Source organism: Drechmeria coniospora, chromosome 01 (genome assembly GCF_001625195.1).
Source record: "Drechmeria coniospora strain ARSEF 6962 chromosome 01, whole genome shotgun sequence".
NCBI lineage: Eukaryota > Fungi > Ascomycota > Sordariomycetes > Hypocreales > Ophiocordycipitaceae > Drechmeria > Drechmeria coniospora.
In genome coordinates, this window is record NC_054389.1 from 1,322,323 (window position 1) to 1,342,286 (window position 19,964).

Below are 19,964 nucleotides of genomic sequence, written 5' to 3' on the forward strand. Positions count from 1 at the left end.
AGCTCCGCACGACTGCCCGCCACGACGAGTACGGATGCTGCGCCGCGGCCGACACCCCAAGGCCTGATCATGACCGTGACGACGTGGAGGACCATGAGCACCTAGGACGAGCACCTGGGATGGCGGATTCGTAGGCACGAGAGTCGAGCACGAGCACTCAAACGCACCCAAGAGTACTGTACATGTACGGTGGGTGGATGTGCACGAGCCTGTCAAAGTACATGCACTGCAAGTACTTGCAGGACTCACACGGACATGCGCGAGGACTTGCATGTACAGTGTACGTGTTCCGTCGGGTAGGTGGGTGGTGGGACGGTAGGTACTAGGTACTTGCCTATCCACTGGCCCTGAACAGCCTGGGCGTGGTGCCGTGGTTTGCACGACCCATGGTATTCCCAGCGTGGTTGGCAAGTATTAATAATACTTGCGCGCTGCAGTTGCAGGGTGCGAGCACAGTACATGAAAGGGTAGGTGTACTACTGCCTACTAAGGCACTCAAGTTACTACTAGGTACTAGACTTAGGTGGTGTATTAACGCTTGCATCACAGTTGGTGTGAAGCAGAGCTTCCCCCTTCTCACCGTCATCGCGTCACCTGCGAGCGGCGAGCTCGGCCTCTTAGGCGACCGCAATGGCAAACCCCATACCAGCCCTCTCCTCGCCCCTTGAGAGGGAGCCCCGTCCTCGTCGTGGCTCGTCCTCGTCGCTCCGCTGCCCAATTCCCTCTCTGCCCCACGACTGTGCGCGGAGAGCGTGCGGCGCCTTGGACCTCGCCTCGATTTCGTCCGCGGTCGCACCGAGTTCCCCGTCGCATCGTTCGCATTCTCCTTCGGCCCATTCCACCCTGCACGTGGCCCGACACGGGCGGGCGAGGCAGGCGAGCGGCTTGACGGCGGCTGGCATGTGCGCGAGCACCGAGTCTTCCACGGCAAGCTTCTCTTCTTGATCCAGCCGTCCTGGGGTCGTGTTCTTCTCTCCAAGCTTCCACGGTGCATCCTGGCGCGCTACCCTACGAATTCTCACCCCCCCCTTCTTTCGCCCCACTGGCTCGCTACTAGAAGCATTCCCTCTTCGGCGAGCGGGTACCATGTCTATTCGTGGACGTCGTGGTTGATGTGTACAGGTACTTGCAAGTACCAACACCCAAGGTACTTGCAAGCGGGTGTCCAGGCACAAGTAGGTGCGCTGTACGAGCGCTGTACAGCGAGCGCTCGTGCTTGTGGTTGCTGATGCCTTCAAGCACCGGTGCACGTACAGGATGGTGCAGCTTATTACTGTGCTTGGGTAAAGTTCAGTTCGGTTGATTGTTCCGTACAGGTACGGAGTACTGCAAGAGTACTCCGTAAAGTACACGTGCTGTAGTTGTACACGTAATTGATACTCGAGCCGAGACGAGTACTTGTACAGGGACTTGTACTTGCTCGGTACCGTGAACAATCAGTACTTTTCACATCATTCGCACACAGTACGGAGTAGTTGTACGCTGTCCATGTATTGTACGCTGTACATGTGTTGTACGCTGTACATGTGTTGTACGCTGTACATGTGTTGTACGCTGTACAGTACTGCACATGTGTTGTACGCTGTACAGTACTGTACATGTGTTGTACGCTGTACTACTGTACATTCTTTGTACGCTAAAAAATATCGGCTCGGCAAACGAATGCTATAACCACCCCCGAGACCCTCACCCATCCGCACTGCATCCACACCTACACCCCTCGAGGTTCCGGCCACCTTGGCATTCCCACATGTACCTTGTACCTGTGCTTGTCCTCCGTAGCTGTGCTTCAGTACTGACACACCGTACTCCGTGCGGAGGGTGCAACACTTGTACGTACTGTACTTGCCGTGCTGAAGATGCTCGAGCCACACCCCCCCTCCTCTCCTCCTTCCCCCCCCCCGCCGCCTGAAAGACTTCTTCCCGCTGCGAGTAATTGCATTGTACCCCCCCCTCTCTCCATCTCAAGCTCGTCCCACGCCGTTTCTGCTCGTTCGTTTGCCTTTTTCTTGAAACTGCCCGTACTAATAGTTGCCCGTTGCTGCTGAACTTTTTAACTTTCAGATGGCCGCTCTCTCGGAACCTCCGCCAACCTCTGCTGATACACAGTTGCAAGCAAACAACCAGCTGCCGCCGCTCTCGCCCTCGTCGAGCTTTCATCACCACCGCTCGATCCCGCGCTCCTCGTCGATATCGGAACCCACGTCCGACGACCTGACGGCCCTCTCTCACTTTGCCCCGCAGCGTCACGCACACGCGCCGACGCACACGCAAACGCACACGCACACGCACACGCAAACGAGCACGCATCCGAGCCCGTCGAGCAAGACGCAGAGCTTCTTCAACCGAGCGGCTGCCGTGCTGGACAGGACCCAAAACGCCTTGGCGAGCTTCTCCGAACCCGTCATCCGCCACCGGTCATCCAACTCGGCCCTCACGCGGCTCTCCGTCGTCCAAACCGTCGACGACCCAGCGTCGGAGCCGACGAGCCCGGGAAGCAGCGCTCGCTTCAGGAGCTCGTCCAGCCAGTCTCTGGGTTCCGCCATCAAGGTCGACGACGGGCAGTCGGTGAAAGACCTGTCGATCCAGTCCATCACCGACACCCTGTCCGGCTATCCCCTAGCCATCAAGGCATCCTGCCCCGACAAGATGCATCAAACATCATCGCGCCTGCTGCGCATGACGGACGATGATCGTCCGTTCACGAGGGTACGTCGGCCGTTTTCCCTTGTCACCTTTCCTCGAGAGTGCAATCGGTTGTTCCCATCGTTTGCGCAACGAATGCCCTCATGCCTCGTGCCTCGCTCCTCGTGCCTCGAGGTGGCTGCCGCCTCTGTCGTCCTCATCCTCATCCTCATCCTCATCCTCATCCTCATCCTCATCCTCATCCTCATCCTCATCCTCATCCTCATCCTCATCCTCATCCTCATCCTCATCCTCATCCTCATCCTCATCCTCATCCTCATCCTCATCCTCATCCTCATCCTCATCCTCATCCTCATCCTCGTCCTCGTCCTCCTGCTGACCTGCGCCCAAGGACTTCAAAGATCTCTTCTCGACCCTCATCGTCAGTCTCCTGCCGCTCTCGGCCCACCGGGTGCGCCTGTCCAAGGTGGAGCACACGTTCCTGTCCGAGGACGCCATCAACAACCTCGGGTCGCTCAAGTTCTCCCAGTCCAACCGCATGCCGGATCCCAAGGACCCGTCGAGGATAGTGACCACCACCACCACCACCACCTTCTCCATGGCCAAGGACATGGCGAGGTCCATCTGCCAGCGCTTCGTCGAGGCCCGCTTCATCGAGTCGGCCGACGGCAAGTACCAGCAGGTGTACAGCATGAAGGGCTCGGTGTGGCAGCTGACGGCCAAGGGCGTCACCGTGCTGGATCGCTTCTGCGCGCGCAACGGCATCCAGCAGAAGCAGGTGGCCGAGCTGTCGAGCATGAACGCCGCCCAGCTCGTCATCCTCGAGCGCGACATGCTGACGGACAAGCTCCTCAGCGACCCGGCCACGGTCGAGGTCATCTTCCGCCGCTTCGTCGGCTCCGACCGGCGCAACGTCAAGCCGTCGGCGGCGGCGGCCGACTCGGAGTCGCTGCTCGACTACCGCGACGGCCTCACGGGCGTCAAGATGGCGGCCGAGCGCAAGGTCAACGGGCGCATCTTCCGCGACTCCTTCACCGGCAAGGCGGCGACGGACTGGCTCATGGACTGCTCGACCATCGTCGACCGCCGGGAGACGCTCGAGATCGCCACGCTCTTCGTCGAGAACGGGCTGATGGAGGCGATCCTGCCGGACCGGACCTTTGCCCTGCAGAACCCCGGCCTCGGCCTGTTCCAGCCGACCAAGAACGCCATCTACCAGCTCTCGCCGCGCGGCAAGGACCTCATCAACGGCACCGCCTCGCGGGGCCGCGCCTCGGAGAGCGAGGGCGGCGCGAGCTCGCACCGCAACGGCATCAGCTCGCGCGACTCCAACACGCAGAGGCTCGACAAGATCCTCGCCGACCCGGCGCTGCGCCTGCTGTTCCGGGAGAACCTGCGGGAGACGCACTGCGAGGAGAACCTGTCCTTTTACCAGGACGTCGTCGAGTTTGTCGGCGGCTGCAAGACGGCCATCCGGCAGGCGCGCAAGGCGCCGACGGCCGCCTCGATGGACAGCATCAAGGAGATCATGGCCCAGGCGTACGGCATCTACAACGCCTTCCTCGCGCCCGGGTCGCCGTGCGAGCTCAACATCGACCACCAGCTGCGGAACAGCCTCGCGACGCGCATGACCAAGGCCGTCGGCCAGGACCACACCATGATCGACACGCTGCAGGAGGTGACGGCGCTGTTTGAGGATGCGCAGAACGCCGTCTTTAAGCTCATGGCCAGCGTAAGTGGCGCGACCCTCGGGAGACGTCGGCGGGACCAAGTTGACTGACGCGTGCCGCTGCAGGATTCGGTGCCCAAGTTTCTGCGCAACGCCAAGTACGAGCACCAGCTGCGGAGTTGCGAGCTCGACACGACGGGGCGCGGACCCGAGCGGAGCCAGAGCCGATCGAACCGAGGCGACAAGGTGGCGGACCTGCTGGCGCCAGCCTCGACGAAGCGTGCGTAGGGCGGCGGCGTGCCCGGGGTCGGTTCCGCGTGCGCGCGCGCGCGTTTGACGGTGCGTCCGACTGCGCAAAGGCCGGACGCACACCACGGCCGGCCTGTGTTACATGCAGGGCCAGAGGAGGGAGGCGGAACAGGGGGCAGGGGGCCGAGCCAGCGAGCCAGCGAGACGGTCGGTAGCCCGCGAGCCAGCGGCCGGTCCTGTCGCGAGTCAGGATGGGACGGCGGCGCGAGGCCGACCCGACTCGGACACGAGCCCGCGATTGGACGGACGCATGCCCCGATGCGTGAACGGATGCCTACGGTGCATGCATACGTGCGAGTAGAGAACGGAGGCGGAGATTCGAGCAGTCGAACGTGCCGACCATGACGTCTTTCCTTCCCCTTGGTCGGGTTTGCATTGCCTTTGGCCGCGTTGCGTCGTCGAGAGGTGGTAGATTACACACCATAGCTCTGCACCCTATACCACTTACCTACCTTGGCATCAACCGGTGTTTTGCGTCATGTGCTGCGAATCGTACCTCGTTGATTCTTGCATCATTCGTCCGTTCCGCCGTCCGTTGCCCGACGGTTCATTTACGAGACATGGTTGACAAGAAATCAGCCAGCATCCATCAAACACTCCCCCGCTCACCGACACGTCGATTCGTTGGCTCCTTCATCTCCGTGCTTTGGCCCCTCGATCGGTTCCGATCTTGATGCTCGACAGCGTCCGTCCGTCAGCAAGCCGCAGCGGCAGCACCGCGCTCCCTGCGTCCGTGCGGCACCTCCTCGCTTGTCGGCCGACGGTGGCACGTTGCGTGCCTCTCGGATGACACCGTTTCCCGGCACACGGGACTTGAAAAGGCAGCGTGGCGGGCCTTGAGCGACGGGTTATGCTACTCGGCGGTCACAGCAGTCGTCGTGCGCCCACGTCGGTGGCATGCAAAGGGAGCGAGGGAGGGGATCGGAGGGGAGGGGATCAGAGGGGATGGGAGTGGATGGGAGTGGACGGGAGGGGATGGGAGTGGATGGGAGGGGATGGGATGGGGTGGGATGGGATGAGAGGGGAGGGGATGAGAGGAGAGGGGAGGGAGGGGAAGGGAGGGAGGGAGGGAATTGGGGGTTTGCCGCACGCACAAGGGCACAGAGAGGCACAAACATAAACATAAATACAAACACAAATACAAACACAAGTACAAACACAAATACAAACACAAATACAAACACAAATACAAACACATGTGCGCAGGTACACAAACATACTTGTACGGCACATGTGCGCGGCGGGTCTACATGTACTTGGCTGGGTGGACGGAGGGGAGGGAGTGATGGCGAGAGAGCCGGGGCGACGCCGTCAGAAATGGAGCCTAGATGGGCTAGAGGGACTAGTAGAACTGAATGGACTTTGATGGACGAGACGGATGAGACGGATGAGATGGACGAGATGGATTGACTGACTGTAGACGGACTAGATGATGGCCATGGTCGGCGCACCATTTTTCCCACGCTGCTAGCAGCCCGCGTGTGCATTCGTGCCTGCAAAGTACGAGCAAGTACACTGCTGACTGTGCAAAGTACATTATGTACCTAGTTGTAGTTATACATGCGCAGTCACTAGACAAAAGTGACGGTTCAGTTTTGGTAGCGCTACTCCTACAAATTGAATTGACATTTCTGCCACCCCACTTTACATGCATTCGCAGTAATACAGAGTAATACTCCGTAAGTGTACATGCGGCAACGTTGACTGCAATTGCCTGTACGCTTCGTAGCATGGAGTGCTCGCTCGTATTATTGCATTACTCCATACTCCATACGCTGAGACCAGATGGCCCAGATGGGGGCGGATCTGAGCGGCCGAGCCGCCTTGGCAGGCATGGATGTTGGGAACGACGAATACCTGCGAGAACTATGGATGGATGTATCGGGCATGTACAGTACTAACCTACCTAGCAGCAAGTACGGAGTACACTTAGGTGGCATTAGCCAGCTGCCTCCGTGCTGTCTGTACATGTTCTTCGTACCGTAGCCTCCACGTTCCAGTACTTGTAATAATGATGGAGGTACGGAGTACGGAGTGCGTTTCAGGTATCAAGTGCTCACCTACTACTACTGTAGGTACTCGGTACTGCAGGCACTTTCAGGGAGGACGCTGCTCATACAGTGGGTGTACGGCAAGTGCCAAAGTGGCTGGCTGTTCAGGTTCATACCTCACAGGCCTACATGTACTTACCTAGGTACTAGGTCTAGTGCCTAGTAGGACTCTACATGGCAGCCATGTGTGCTAGCTTGCACTACGGGTTCCACTACAGGTACCAAGGTGTTGATGCTAGACACTACAAGCACACTAAGCAATGGTGCCTGGCAGTTGATTACGTACCTGCCTAGTACCTTGGTGCCTGGCGGTGGTCGTAGGCACCTACGAGCCTGCTGTACAATCGTATTGGCGCGCGGTGAGGATTGCCAAGTACTATGAATTCAAAGTTGTAGTGGCCGCCCAGTTGCTGCATCTAGTAGAGATGGTTGCTGCTCGGTACTGGCTAGCACGAGGTCCGACTAAGTACCTACCTAGTACCTATTACTACTAGGTACGTACCAAGCGCTCCCTGGAGCCTACAAGTAACACGTACCGCGTGTGCCGCAATACAGGGACTCGACATCCAGGGCCCTCCGTCATCCACCTTCGTCACAATCGCCGGCCGCGCATCCGTGGCATGAGCAAACGCATCAGAGATCGGAGACGACGGAGCATGGCACGACGGTGCATCGAGCGTCGAGCATGGGCCAGGCACTATTGACCATGGGTCGCGGCCGGGAGATATGGCCAGCGCGGAGCGAGGAAGCGAGACTATTGGCTCCCGACCTCTCGACGGCAGCGAAACCGCCGGCTTCTCGACGATCGACGTATGCCCTCTCGGCCGCTCCAGCACCAACCGGTTGCCGCCTTGCCGTATCTAGTGCGCGCAGGCTGGGCCCGGGAATGCGAGGCTTGGTCGTGATGGTACCACGTCCAGCCATCTAGCTTCCCATCCGCGGAATTGATGGCGCCGTTTTGGCACGGTCGGCCGCCGGCTTGGAATGCTCGACGTCAAGTCGGCCGCCTGTTTACCATTCTTTCCCATTCTTCGCCGCCCAGCTCGAGCCCGTGATTGGATCGCCGCACGCGAACCGTTCCCCCGTCCGTCTGAATCATCCTTTTGTTATTCCCCCGCCGCCGTCGACGGTCAAGTGATTGTCGACGACGTGACGCCGTCGGCGAGGGAGATAAAGAGGGCCGTCCGGCGCCCGGCAAGGACCAACGCTCTCTCCTCACCCACACTCACACACACACTCACACTCTTTTACTCGCTCCCGACGCACAAGACACATTCGCTTCCAAAGTCGCTCGCTAGCATCTACCCTCGCCGTCGTAGAACTCGCTCGCCCTCCCTCACGACTTCCCGTCACCCGACCCCAACCGTCAAGATGCTCTCCGCCCAGACTCTCCTCGTCGCCGCCATGGCCGGCTTCGTCGCCGCCGATGCCAACTGGCCCATGGCCACGGGTGGCGGCCGGTGGCCCCCCAACCACAACAACACCGTCGTCACCCGCGTCGTCGACAAGTACGAGACCTACTGCCCCGAGCCGACGACCGTCTGCATCGGCACCAAGACCTACACCGTCACCAAGGCCACGACCCTGACCATCACCGACTGCCCCTGCACCATCACCGAGGTATGCTTGCTTCTCTCGCCCGTGCCGCGTGCCGCCTTCTCGTCGTCCGTCGCTCACCTCCCCCTCCCCAGGAGTGCTCCACCTGCCGAGCTCATCCTACCAAGGCGTACAACGGAGCTCCCGCGGCCGCCCAGGTCACGTCCGGCTCCAAGGCACACGACGTCGACGTTCCCGTCGTCGCCGGCAGCGATGGCCGCACCGTCGCCTACGGACTGGCCGTCGCCATCGCCGGCGCCGCCGGATACTTCATCCTGTAAAGGAGCTTGGGAGTTTCGTTGTTCGCCCCCCTCTGTGTGTGTGAGTGGGGGGCACAGGCGCAGTCTTCGATTCGTTCCCCCATGGTCTTACTATTTATTGGGTTCCCGGCACATGTATTCACGATAATCCTTGGATGGCGGTGGATGGTGACGCTGCCCGAGGAGGGCAACCGGGAGTTTTGCGGCGTTGAATTTACTGCATAAACACGGCCGAACCGGAGGATGACGGTGGTGATGGTGCGTGACTTTGATTTCGACGAGGAAAAATGCAAACATGCGAAGATGAATCTCGTGTCCGAAGCATCGCTGGCCTGTGACTTGACTTGACTTTTTGTCCTCTTGTCCTCTTTTTGTTTTTATTTTATTCTCATTCCAGCTCCGCTCTCAGCGCAGGACTCTGGCTCGGGTTCGACGCCATCTCTGCCGCTGCGACCGGGGACGATGTCGCCTCTCGAGGGGCCTGGCCGTCGTCGGTGCCGGCGGTGGCCTTGTCGGCGTCGCTGCGCCTGGCCTTGTCGGCGAGCTGGTCGACGAGGGCGCCGTGCGATTTCTTCAGCGTCCTCTTGACAAAGGCGGCCATGACAAAGTTGCAACGCATGTCTACGTCCTCGCGCAGGTACAGGCCGCTGGCCGGAGCCCCGAGGCCGAGCTCGACCGGCTCGTGAGGCTCGCCCGGCAGGGACCCGGCGACGGACCAGCGGTCGCGAATCTCGAGGCCGAGCGGGGCGTAGCAGTGCGTCTGCAGGCCCGTCGGCAGGTCGTGGAAGGCGCACGTGTACGAGACTTCGCTCGTGACGAGGCCCCCCGGCAGGTAGGCGACCCTGTCGGTGAGCTGGTACCAGACGCAGCCGCGCTCCTCGGGGGCCGCGTGCGCCGGTGGCTCGATCCGCTCGCGCCGGATGATGAGCGGGTTGAGGTCGATCATCTCGACGTGGTCGTGGAGGAAGCCGATGGCCGTCTCGCGAGAGATGCCCGCCGGCAGAGGCGTGATGCTCGTGAAGACGGTCCGCTTCGACATGGCGACGGGATCGGGCGCAGGCCGGGTAACCGTCGGGGAGGAGGTCCGACCAATCTACTCGTACCACCGGTACGTATGTGCTTGCTCCGTGATGCGCAGCGAATGCATGCCGTGGCCTCTGTATCACTGCCAAGTGCGCCAGGAATGGACAGGATGACTGCCATTCAACGGCATGTCATCGAATGTAGATCAGGTCACGTGCGCCTTCAGATATCATCCCTTACATACTTACAGTACGGAGTGCTCCGTATACTATATGTACTTCGTACTGAGTACTCCGTATTATATATAATACTTATGTGCTGAGTATGTACCTTGAACATGCCTGCTCCTCCTTATCATTCTGCCTGTTACCCCGCACTGGCCCTCAGGGTACTCCAATGTTGGGGTATAGGGTAGCACTTTTATATGCGACCGTCTCGTCATCTTCTCTCCTCTGCCAACGTAATTTGCCATTTTCAATTCGCTTCGCTCTCGTGCTGAATGGTATGCAGTGATCGGAAATATGAACATGGATATTGACGATGCTGTTGTGAAATCCTGGTACTTTGTGTCGCGTTATTTCATTTATTCTACGAGTCGGAGAATATCATGTTAATCATTGGATGTGTATATTGACAAAATACCTCGTATCTTGTACACCCACTCACTGTAGGATTCTTCACATGATACTTGAACAATTCAACAAAATCGACAGCTCTCAATAATCACAGCTCTTCATAGCCAATCGAACCCGACAATCAATGAATGATACATTCGCATGGATTATCCATCGCCTTCACTCTCACCATTGCCAGCATTCCCATACTCCGTTTCGTCATCGAACCATGCCCGTTGGCCATCACTCGTACTAGCACTTGCCATACATGGTGCTCGCGTCCAGCCTTCATAGATGCACAGATGTGTACTCGAGTTTATTACCTGCAAATATTGATGACATGTAATAGGAGAACTCTCCCACGTACGCGGCGCCACTCTATTATTATCATCCATCCCTTTTCTCGCATCCAGACATTCCACAAGGAGCGCGCCATTCGAACTTGGAACGATTGGTCCGTGTACCGAGAGGGAACATTCCTCACCAAAGGAAAGGCACGCGACCTGCTAGACGGCTACTCGTGTTGAGAAGAATTTCTATTGGACATCATCGACGGCAAAGATGGCATCGTCATGACAATTTGCCAGGGCCTTCACGCAGGCCTCAAGTTGCCGGTCCAGTTCCTCATGAGCCCCAGCGAGACCCGGTTCGCTCGGCTTGGCTGCGACATCCACAGCCCTCGCAGCTTTGCCAGTGCTTCCGTCTCCGGGATGCATCGTGCACATGGGACACTCCAGTGGAACATGCCGCAGCATCTGCCCCGAATAGCCTCTCATCGGCCTGAGCCCCGGCTGTCCTGCCGGCGGCGGGCTGAGATGCACCATGCACCCCGAGACCAAACCAACAATGGCAAATGGAACCCCCTGCCCCCGGCCCAAAGAATGAATGGCGCACGGCGAGCCGAACCGTCAGACCACCAGGGTTCTCTTGCCTCTTCGCCACCCCCATCGCCTCGTCGGTTGCTGCTGCTGCCCATCACCAGTGGAGGAACAAGCGGCCGAGACGCCAGCCAGATGGTCCTACGGCAGCTGGCCGACACCCGAGTAGGAGGCTCAAGGAGCCGCCGCACCGCATAGCAAAAGGTGATGATGCATTGATGGGCAGAGATGGCTTGGCTGCCTGCCTCCTGCAACGACGACCGACTTTGGTGCAGCCGGGGCACACGGGAGAGGCTTCCAGCTGCCGCCCTCTACATCTCGCGGCACCACCGGGCCAGCACGTTGCTCAGCTTCACCGCCGCCGGAATCTCCTCCAGCACGACGTCGACCTTCCACATCTTGCCGTCGAGACCGCCGTGCCCTAGGCCGCGACCGCCGCCGATGCCGGCAGGCACGAGTATCCCCAGCGAGATGAGCCGCTCCCACGCGACGGCCGCGACGCCGCGGCTCCACACCCTCGCGCTGCCGCCCAGGGCCAGCATGCCCGACGTCGACGACTGGACCCTCTGCCTCCCCACGAGGGAGCTGTACTCGTCGTACGCCATGGCAAAGTTGACCGTGTCCGTGTGGGCCACAATGTCGAGCCGCGCCGCGGCGATGAGCAGGCCGAGATCCAGATCGGACAGCGTCGACAGGAGCTGGAGACGAGAGTCGGGCGGTGCCAGCGACGTCGGCCCCGACGCCGCCGACGGCCATTTCGGCGTCGGATCCTTGTCGGAGAGCGACGACAGCGGCAGTATCCACTCGGTCAAGAATGCCGACACCGACTTGGTCGAGTAAAAGTGGTACTGCAGCAGGTTCTGGAACGGCCGCTGCTTGTAGAGCTCCTGCGTCCCACGCTCGTTAGCCCGCCGCCGTCGTCTCTCCCTCGCCGCCCGGCCCCGGCTCCGCTTACCTCGATGCTTCGCGTCCAGAAGCGGTGAAAGTCGTCGTACCCCTCGAGGTTCACGTCGATGCCCTCCCCGGCAACGTCCGGCCGGTCAATCATCAAGCCTTGGCGGCAGATCTGCCAGTACGCCGGCAGCGCCCTCGGCTGGGAGAGGTAGACGTATCGGTGGCTGAACCGGCTCTTGACTCGCTTCTCCAGCATCTCGACCACGTTGAGCCGGGTGGTGCACCCCAGCACCGCGATCGGCGCCTTCTTGGACTGCGCAATGTCGAAGAGATTGTACAGGAGCGTCTGTCGCGGATGGGCCGCAAACATGTCGAACTCGTCCATGACGAAGACGACGGCCTGCGACGTCACGCCTTCCTCCGTCGCCATGATTTCCGACGGGTGCGAGAGCACGGCCAGGAGAGAAGCCATGGTGTCGGCGTAGTTGGCCTGCCCCGAGGTTAGCCTTGCCATCCATCCATCCATCCATCCCGTGGCCGGTGAATGAATGATCCGGTGGGGAGGGGCAGCCATGACGAACCCGCTTGACCAGCTCGTCGTCGACGTCCATCTCCTTGCCCAGCTGGCGCCATATCTCCTTGAGCGCGAGCTTGTCGTCGGTGTGGATGAAGCCGTTGAGCCTCACGACGTGAAAAAGGTGGCCATGCTCCCGTGACAGGTCGAGGAGGACGTTTTCCACCATCTGATCGCGTTAGCCGGTCGCATCGTCCAGCGGGGGGGGGGGGGGGGGGGGCATCACGCGCCGCCGCTCACCGTCGTCTTGCCGCAGCCGCGGGATCCTATCAGGAGCATCGAGTTGCCCTCGCCGGCGATGACGGTCTGGCCCACGAGCTGCCGGACCTTGTCGTACGTCTCCTCCTGGCCGAACATCCGTATCCGGCGGCGGCCCAGGCAGCGGTCCAGGAGCACTCGTTGAAACGACCGCAAGTGCCGGTCGAGGTTGGCAATCTCGGGAATCTCGGCCACAGGCGTGGCTGCCGCGTCGGCCGCGTCGACCGCCTTGCTCGGCGTCTTGATAACGTCTTCCTGCGCGCAGGACTTGCACAGCCAATCACCCGTTGGAATTTCCGGAACGTCGTAGCACTCCTGATGGACGGCAAAGTCGCACAGGTCGCAGAGGATGATCTCGTTGGGCGCCTTCGAGTCGGGCTTGCTGCATATCGCACACCGAATCTCGTCGTCATCCTCGTCCTCGTCCACCTTTCTCGCTCTCGGTGCTCGTCCCTTGCGGCCGGTGGGCGTCTTGGCGAGAGGCTCGAAGTGGACCTCGCCGTCGAGGCCTCGGTTGAAGGTGACGCTCTTCGGCGGGCGGCCGCGTCTCTTGGTAGGTGTCAGGATTCCCTTGGGAGCCGGCGGTTTTCCGGCAGAGGCAGACGGCCCTTTTCTCGCCGCCTTTCCGCCCTTTGTCGGCGTGTTGGGGGTTGGGTCGACGGTCGCGGCCTCACGGGCGGCCAATCGATCGTCGCCGGTCCCGACGCCGTCCGCCTGCGGCTTGGAGGGCGAATCTAGCTCGCCGTCGACTCCCCGGCCACGGGGTTGACCCGACGGCCGCTTCGGCGTCGTCGAGGGCCTCCTCGGCAGCTTGGGCGCGACGATATCCCCCTTGTCCCATTTAGTCCCTCGGAGGGCAGCCAGCTTTATCGCCGGCCGTGCCTTGGCAAAAAGCGGTGCGGGAGGGGGTGCGTTGGGCCTCTGCGATGGCAGCGTTGCCGCCTCGTTGCCGACAGCCGCTGGCTTCTGCTGCTGGCGGCCGATGCCGAAGACGCCAGAGATGGCCGAGGCAATGGCGGTCAATGCACTCGGAGTCGACGGCGATGCGGCACCGGCATCGGCACCGGCGCCGGCATCCTCTAGTCTTTGCCGCTTCAGAGATGCTGGCGTCGGAACGGGTTCGACATCGGCTTCCGTCAAGGATCGCTTTCGATTCGCGGGCGTGCTGGCCGCCTGATCCATTGCCATCGGCAGAGGGGCAGAGGGGTCAGGGGGATTCGCACGGGATGAGTAGCATCGTCGGCGGTGTGTCCGTCGTGATGCGTGGGTGGCCAAGCCTTTGAGGTTGAGCTCGGTAAGCGAAGCGTCGTTGCTGCCCCAGGTTCAAAGGGGGTGAAAATGAACGGAGATGAATTCACTAGCGCGTCCACGGTACATTGACGGTGGAGAACGACAAGCCGCAGCAGGTCGAGGCCGACGCGTCGCTGCGTGACCTGGCGCTTTACGCGGTGCTTGTACTTGCTTGCTTCGTTGTACTGCACTGTCGGTACTGCACTGTAGGTACTGCACTGAGGAGGCACTGCACTGTAGGCACTGCACTGTAGGCACTGCACTGTAGGTACTGTACTGTAGGTACTGTACTGTGATACTTGAGCAGTTCCTGTGCGCGCAGGCTTTGAAGGCGCTAGTCCATGTGAGTACATGCAAGTGTGTGCTGCACAGTTCATGCTGCAGGAAACGGTGCGCAGTGCTCCGTACCACCAATTACGGCCTAGAGCACTGGCTGCGTGGCAGCGCTGAGGCTTGAGTGTCCAGCGTAATACCAAAGTAGGATAAACGGCGAGGGATCTTCTCGAGCGACGGTGCGTTGCAGTACATGCAGGTACATTGCCATGGCAGCTAGAAATGGTAAACCGATGATGCTTGCTCACATGCTGCAGTGCCGTATGCTTCGTTCCATGTGCTGACAATTGTAACATACTGCTCGTCCTTAATTGTCGACATGGACTAGAGTACATAGTTGTACTTGTACTCGCACAGAGTACGGAGGACCTCCGCCATTCTTATGGCTGAAGTGTACTGTAAGTAAGTAGGTGTAAGCGGAGTACGGAGCACTATTACAGAGGTACGCGTAGTGACATGGCCTGGGCTGGAGAGACTTGGCTGGAGAGACTTGGCTGGAGAGGCCGCCCAAGGGAGACCCTGATGCCTTGCTGCCTTGTGCCAGCCTCGTCGTGTACAGCCACCTACAAAGTACAACTTGTACGAGGGGAATCAGGAACCGGAGCGACAATCCACCGTTCCACGGTTGCGCGACGGGAGAGGCGACTTTTGCGGACCAAGGACGTTCGTTGCATTCATCTGAACCTGCTAGCACCATGTCCACTTCCGGACCGCGCAGTGGAGTGCAGCGAGTTCTTACTTACATGTAGGTACCAAGACTGCACACGTACCCGAGTGCGGAGCAGGGGTATTAATGCAAGTACAGTAATTACGGAGTATTGACTTGGTGCCTAACACCTTGCACCTCTACTCCGTACACGACCTATTTTTGTCCCCAGACCCTATTACTCCGTACAGGTCGTGCCGCGCCTGCACCAAGTAACGCAAGTATTAGCCCACCCGTACTCCCCAAGTACCCTTGCTCAAGCACACATAAGTACTCCGTTAGTACTCTGCACGGCCGCCCGTGTTCGAACAGGTGCAAGTAATTGTTAATTACTACCTAGTAGGTACTTGTCCTGCACTTCATGCCTCTGTCGAGACCGCGATGCCTCCATACTTCAACTGCCGCCCTCCAGCGTCGAACCTGGCGGGTCGTGCTCCGCCGTCCAACTCTTCGAATTCACGTTATTGTGTCAGGCACCGGTAGGACTCGTGCTCCTGCTCATGCTCGTTTACTGTAGCTGGGACTCGTGATGCCACGCCGTACTGTTTTGCTTCATCCTACTTACCTAGGTGTGGTACACCAATGGTAGGTACTGTCGTTGTACAACCAACCAAGTACTGCAAGTACTGTACGTGCGTTTGCTGGCCTCCCTCCTATCGGACCAATTACGCGACGAGTTCAGCGGGCTCAACGTACTGCACATGGACAGGTACGCCACTCGAAAGCTCTGGGCCCCTTTTCTCGGCTCTCTGGCTCTTCTTTGGCGGCGACAAGGTTAGTGCCCAAGTAGGTACCCCTGTTCTCCTTACGGTTCCGGCTGTCGATCTGGCGGGGGCGACTCTGAGGAACGCTTCCCAAATTGGCCGATTGATCCAGAATCCAAGTGCTTTCTGTACTGTACTGTACATGTACACCTAGTTGTCCACCTTTACACCTGCTATCCAAGTACGAATACAGCAAAGTACACTCACTCCATTACTGACAGGTATTAATACTCCGTACGGAGTAATTACTGTACGTACGAATACTCACTCCATGCCAGATCAGGTGCATGTACTCCGTACTCCGTACATGTACGGTCAATGTGTCCGAGAACGAAAGCATCCATTCAATCCGTCCATTCGACCCATCCGTCCATTCAGCCCATCCGTCCATTCAACCCATCCAATCCAGCTTTCCAACCCCCTCTCTCTCTCGTCCGTCGTCTCTCTCCAGCCGCCTCGGGCTACCTGCCGTACTTACATGTGCTACGCTACTCCGTTCTAATTACACCAGCACTCCACTGTTCTGGGATGAACCAGGGGGGTTACGAATGCTCTCGAGTTCGACCTTCCTCACGTCAGATCGCCACACCGCAACCCACCTACCGAACAACCGACAGCGACAGCGGCGGCGACAGGGACAGTGACGGCCAGGGAATGCAACACAACGACATCCCCCGTCCAAGTCGTTGTTTGACTCGCAGCCCGCAGCCGGCCGCTTCTGTCTCGGCAGTTGCCGAACGAACGAGCAGGTCAATCGGCATCACCACGACCTTGCCTCGCCTTGCCTTGCCTTACCTTACCTTGCCTTTCCTACCCACTGCTACTCTTTAGGTAGGTAGGCAAGTAGCCGTCATCGACGCTTTTCAAAAAAGTACCGTCGACCGCCGTATCGCTCCTCTTCGCCCACATCGTCGGTGGGGTTGACGCACCCAATTCACATCGACCCAACCCTGGTCAGGCCTCCGTCTGCATTCGGCCCCGACGTCTCGGCCATCGCTACCGATACCACCCCTACCCCTGTGGTCCGGGCTCGTCGTGGCCATGCCATGAAAGAGTCGGTGGCAAGAGACAACATCGCCGGGCAACAGCAAGAGCGCGCCCTCTCGTTCGAGGCGGACCATTCCTCTGTGTATGGTAGCATTCTCTGGTCAAAGTGTCCATAGTTGCACCGCTCGCCGTCGGCTTCTCCCCCACGTCGCGGCCGAGACGCACTTCGCCTGACGCAGCGGAAAAGCATTCGCCTGCCCCCGACCGGCAGCCAGACGGCACCGCATCATGTCCATGTCGGACTATGGAGAACATGGCCACCCGCCGTCGGCCGACAAGCTGCGCATCTTCGCGAGCCCCGTCATGAGCCACACCGGCAGCAGTCTCGGCGACAAGTCCCCAAGCTCGGTTCATTCTGCCGACAACCACCAAGGCGAAACCAGGATTGACCATCGTCGCGTCGACGACGACCTCCCCAAGTTCAAGAGAGTACGTGCCTGCCCCCTCTGTCCTCGAGCGAGGAGCCCCTCATCGTGTCGGAGGCATCCGTGCATGTTTCCGTCCTGACCCTTGCTCCGGCACCAGTACCTCGAGCCTACTCTGCTCGAAATATTCTACGATCTCTTCTTCGCTGCCAACTACAACGTCTTTTCCGACACCCAGCACGTCACGAGCCATGGCAAGTTCAAGGCCTACGTCGGCTACTTCTGGTACCTTGTTTCCCCAGCGCCGCCTCGCCTTCTACCGCCGCTGACGGTCCATCCTTGCGCCCTAGCCTCCTCTGGCTGACCTGGTTCCTCGTCACCATGTTCGACGTTCGCTACGTCACCGACAGCATCTTCTGTAGGCCACCTGACCTCGGCCAAGTTGCCCACTCACCCGACTTTGACTGACTGCCGACGAGCCCGCGTAACGAGGGCCATCCAGCTTGGCGTCTTGGTCGGCTTCACCGTCGTCGTGCCGAATTTTAATCCGTCGGAGGAGCAGCATCAGGAAACGATGCAGGCCATGTGTATGTGCCATCCTCCTCTCGAATCCACCCCGCCCGATGGTCATCGACGCTCACGCTGACGCTGGCTCCGAACCCCTCCCAGCCCTCATCCTCTGCTTCTCGCGCCTCTGTCTTGCCTTTGAGTATGGCACCACCTTGTGGCATGTCAGAAAGTACAAGAAAGCTCGCCTGCCGCTGTACCTGCAGATTGCCCTCCACGCCATCGCGTCCGCCATCTATCTCGGCGTTACCTTTGCCTTCACGTCGAACTCGAGGAGCCGAGTGTACATGACCTGGTACATCGTCTCGGGAATCGAGTCCTTGGCTACCCTCCTTCTGACCAATTTTTCTCCCGTCCTGAGCATCACCAAAACACACATCATGAAGCGGATGACCCTCATGACCATTATGATCATGGGTGATGGCATCGTCCAGGTGGCCAAGGAAGTCGTCATCATCGTCAAGAACCCAAATGCGTGGGGTAGGTCGCGTTCTCCTCCATCCCCTCCTGCTCCCCAGTCGTTCACAACATGCTGACGTGGTTGTTCCCCTTACCCCCTTAGACTCCACCACAATCGGGCTCGTGACTGCGGCGGCGGCGACAATCTATTTCGTCTTTCTGATCTATTTCGACTGGTTGAGGAACTCCTTCTACCTGCCCGCGCTGCGGCAGCAACTCTGGACCTTCCTGCACTTGCCCTTCCACCTCTCCCTCGTCTTGTTCATGCAGGGCTTTACCCAATACCTGCTTTGGTCCAAGATCATGGTTCAGTTCAGCCGGTTGAACGCGTTGGGAGATCCTAGAGATGCCGCCGGCAACATCGTCGACCCTTCCTCGAGCATAGCCGTCCGAGACTTTCTGAACCAGTCGGTCCTGTCGTTCTTCGCCGACTACCCCCCCAAGATTGCGAATACCATGGATACGGTGAACGAGGCGCTTCAAAACGTAACCAAAATACCCGACGCCTTTTGGCCCAAGCTCAACGGTGTTGACCAGTTGGATTTGACCAACCTGCCCGTGGGCTTCGAGAGCGCCTTCAACGACTTTGTCGCCATCGTTTCCGTCCTCGTCTCAGCCATGGCCAACGCGCTCTTTGGAGCTTTTGGAATCGAAGTCCATGGCGAAATCGCCAACAAGAACACTGACCCCGCGAAGGACCTCAAGGGAAGTGGCCTGCAGTTTGAAGTCACGGATAAGACGCAGAGCCGCTACAGGCTGGTGGTACGTGTGAGCTCCGCACGCCGGTAGCATCATTGACGCTAACCTTGATGACCTGCAGTTTGTCACTGGCTACGTTTCGACCGGCTGCACCATAATCTTCATGCTACTACTTGCCATCGTTTCCCGTACCACGCCCCTGAAGGCTTGGCCCATTATTAGGCTCGTCATCATCTTCCTCCTCGCCCTCGGAACAGCTCTGGTCTCCCTGCTCTGGTATAGTCCAGACAAGCTCGATCAGTTCCTCACCAGCCCCTGGGTAATGCCCACCATCACTTTTGTCTGGACCATAGTGCTCATCATCACCCACATCAACGGCGAGGGCGTCAAGCGCAACGCGTACCGCTTCAAGCGCCGCCGGCAAGGTGACCGGTCAAACGAAAGTGGTTCGCTCCCTCGGACATCGACGTCCAAGTGGGCCCCCGGCGAGGGAGAGCAAGACAGCTTGGACCGCGAGTCGCAGCGGCATGTCGCGTCCGCACACGATGTTGAAGTCGCCGGAGCAGAGCAATCCGCGGCTCTACGCGCGCGCCCCGCCATTGGTGATGACACCATCGGCGGCGTATCTGAACTGCCTCCGACTAGCTACAATACGATCAATCCGTCGACGGAGAAAAATGGAGAATCCCCTGTATAAAAAAGGCCTTGGCGCGACTGGACTCGCGCATATCGCGTACAATTCTCAGACTCGAATGGAACGATGCGTGGCCATGTAAAAAGAAGCTTACTTAAATAATACTGCATAAAATTTACCTCAAGCTCTATACTAATGATTACTGCAAATTATTGCCTCCTGATGATCGTTCCTCAGCCTGTCTCATTATCTACCAGTAGCCGCCCCTGCTACCTGACGCCCTGGCCGGCTCCAGGTCGAAGCATGGACTAGGCGTCTCCTCTGTTCG

At 59.2% G+C, this 19,964-nt stretch overlaps 7 protein-coding genes across 7 annotated transcripts; 3 read left to right on the forward strand and 4 right to left on the reverse strand.

Moving 5' to 3' along the window:
• Positions 1-617: 617 nt before the first annotated feature.
• On the reverse strand, positions 618-1,088 carry DCS_00353 (uncharacterized protein; the record flags this gene model as incomplete). The annotated part of the gene is made up of 1 exon (XM_040797692.1): positions 618-1,088. The coding sequence occupies one exon, from the start codon at positions 1,086-1,088 to the stop codon at positions 618-620; it is 471 nt and encodes a 156-aa protein (XP_040658575.1).
• A 976-nt stretch (positions 1,089-2,064) lies between these two features.
• Positions 2,065-4,603, forward strand: DCS_00354 (regulator of G protein signaling pathway; the record flags this gene model as incomplete). The annotated part of the gene is made up of 4 exons (XM_040797693.1): positions 2,065-2,709; positions 2,821-3,012; positions 3,038-4,378; positions 4,442-4,603. 4 exons carry the CDS (start codon positions 2,065-2,067, stop codon positions 4,601-4,603), a joined length of 2,340 nt encoding a protein of 779 aa, XP_040658576.1.
• Positions 4,604-8,046: 3,443 nt separating this feature from the next.
• DCS_00355 (uncharacterized protein) lies at positions 8,047-8,552 on the forward strand (the record flags this gene model as incomplete). The annotated part of the gene is made up of 2 exons (XM_040797694.1): positions 8,047-8,295; positions 8,367-8,552. 2 exons carry the CDS (start codon positions 8,047-8,049, stop codon positions 8,550-8,552), a joined length of 435 nt encoding a protein of 144 aa, XP_040658577.1.
• Positions 8,553-8,919: 367 nt separating this feature from the next.
• On the reverse strand, positions 8,920-9,570 carry DCS_00356 (uncharacterized protein; the record flags this gene model as incomplete). Its single annotated transcript, XM_040797695.1, has 1 exon — positions 8,920-9,570. One exon carries the CDS (start codon positions 9,568-9,570, stop codon positions 8,920-8,922), a length of 651 nt encoding a protein of 216 aa, XP_040658578.1.
• Positions 9,571-11,357: 1,787 nt separating this feature from the next.
• On the reverse strand, positions 11,358-12,196 carry DCS_00357 (uncharacterized protein; the record flags this gene model as incomplete). Its single annotated transcript, XM_040797696.1, has 2 exons — positions 11,358-11,933; positions 12,002-12,196. The coding sequence occupies 2 exons, from the start codon at positions 12,194-12,196 to the stop codon at positions 11,358-11,360; spliced, it is 771 nt and encodes a 256-aa protein (XP_040658579.1).
• Positions 12,197-12,736: 540 nt separating this feature from the next.
• Positions 12,737-13,954, reverse strand: DCS_00358 (uncharacterized protein; the record flags this gene model as incomplete). The annotated part of the gene is made up of 1 exon (XM_040797697.1): positions 12,737-13,954. One exon carries the CDS (start codon positions 13,952-13,954, stop codon positions 12,737-12,739), a length of 1,218 nt encoding a protein of 405 aa, XP_040658580.1.
• A 3,186-nt stretch (positions 13,955-17,140) lies between these two features.
• On the forward strand, positions 17,141-19,699 carry DCS_00359 (Low temperature requirement A; the record flags this gene model as incomplete). The annotated part of the gene is made up of 7 exons (XM_040797698.1): positions 17,141-17,341; positions 17,438-17,562; positions 17,628-17,695; positions 17,757-17,864; positions 17,947-18,324; positions 18,407-19,065; positions 19,124-19,699. 7 exons carry the CDS (start codon positions 17,141-17,143, stop codon positions 19,697-19,699), a joined length of 2,115 nt encoding a protein of 704 aa, XP_040658581.1.
• Positions 19,700-19,964: the final 265 nt, after the last annotated feature.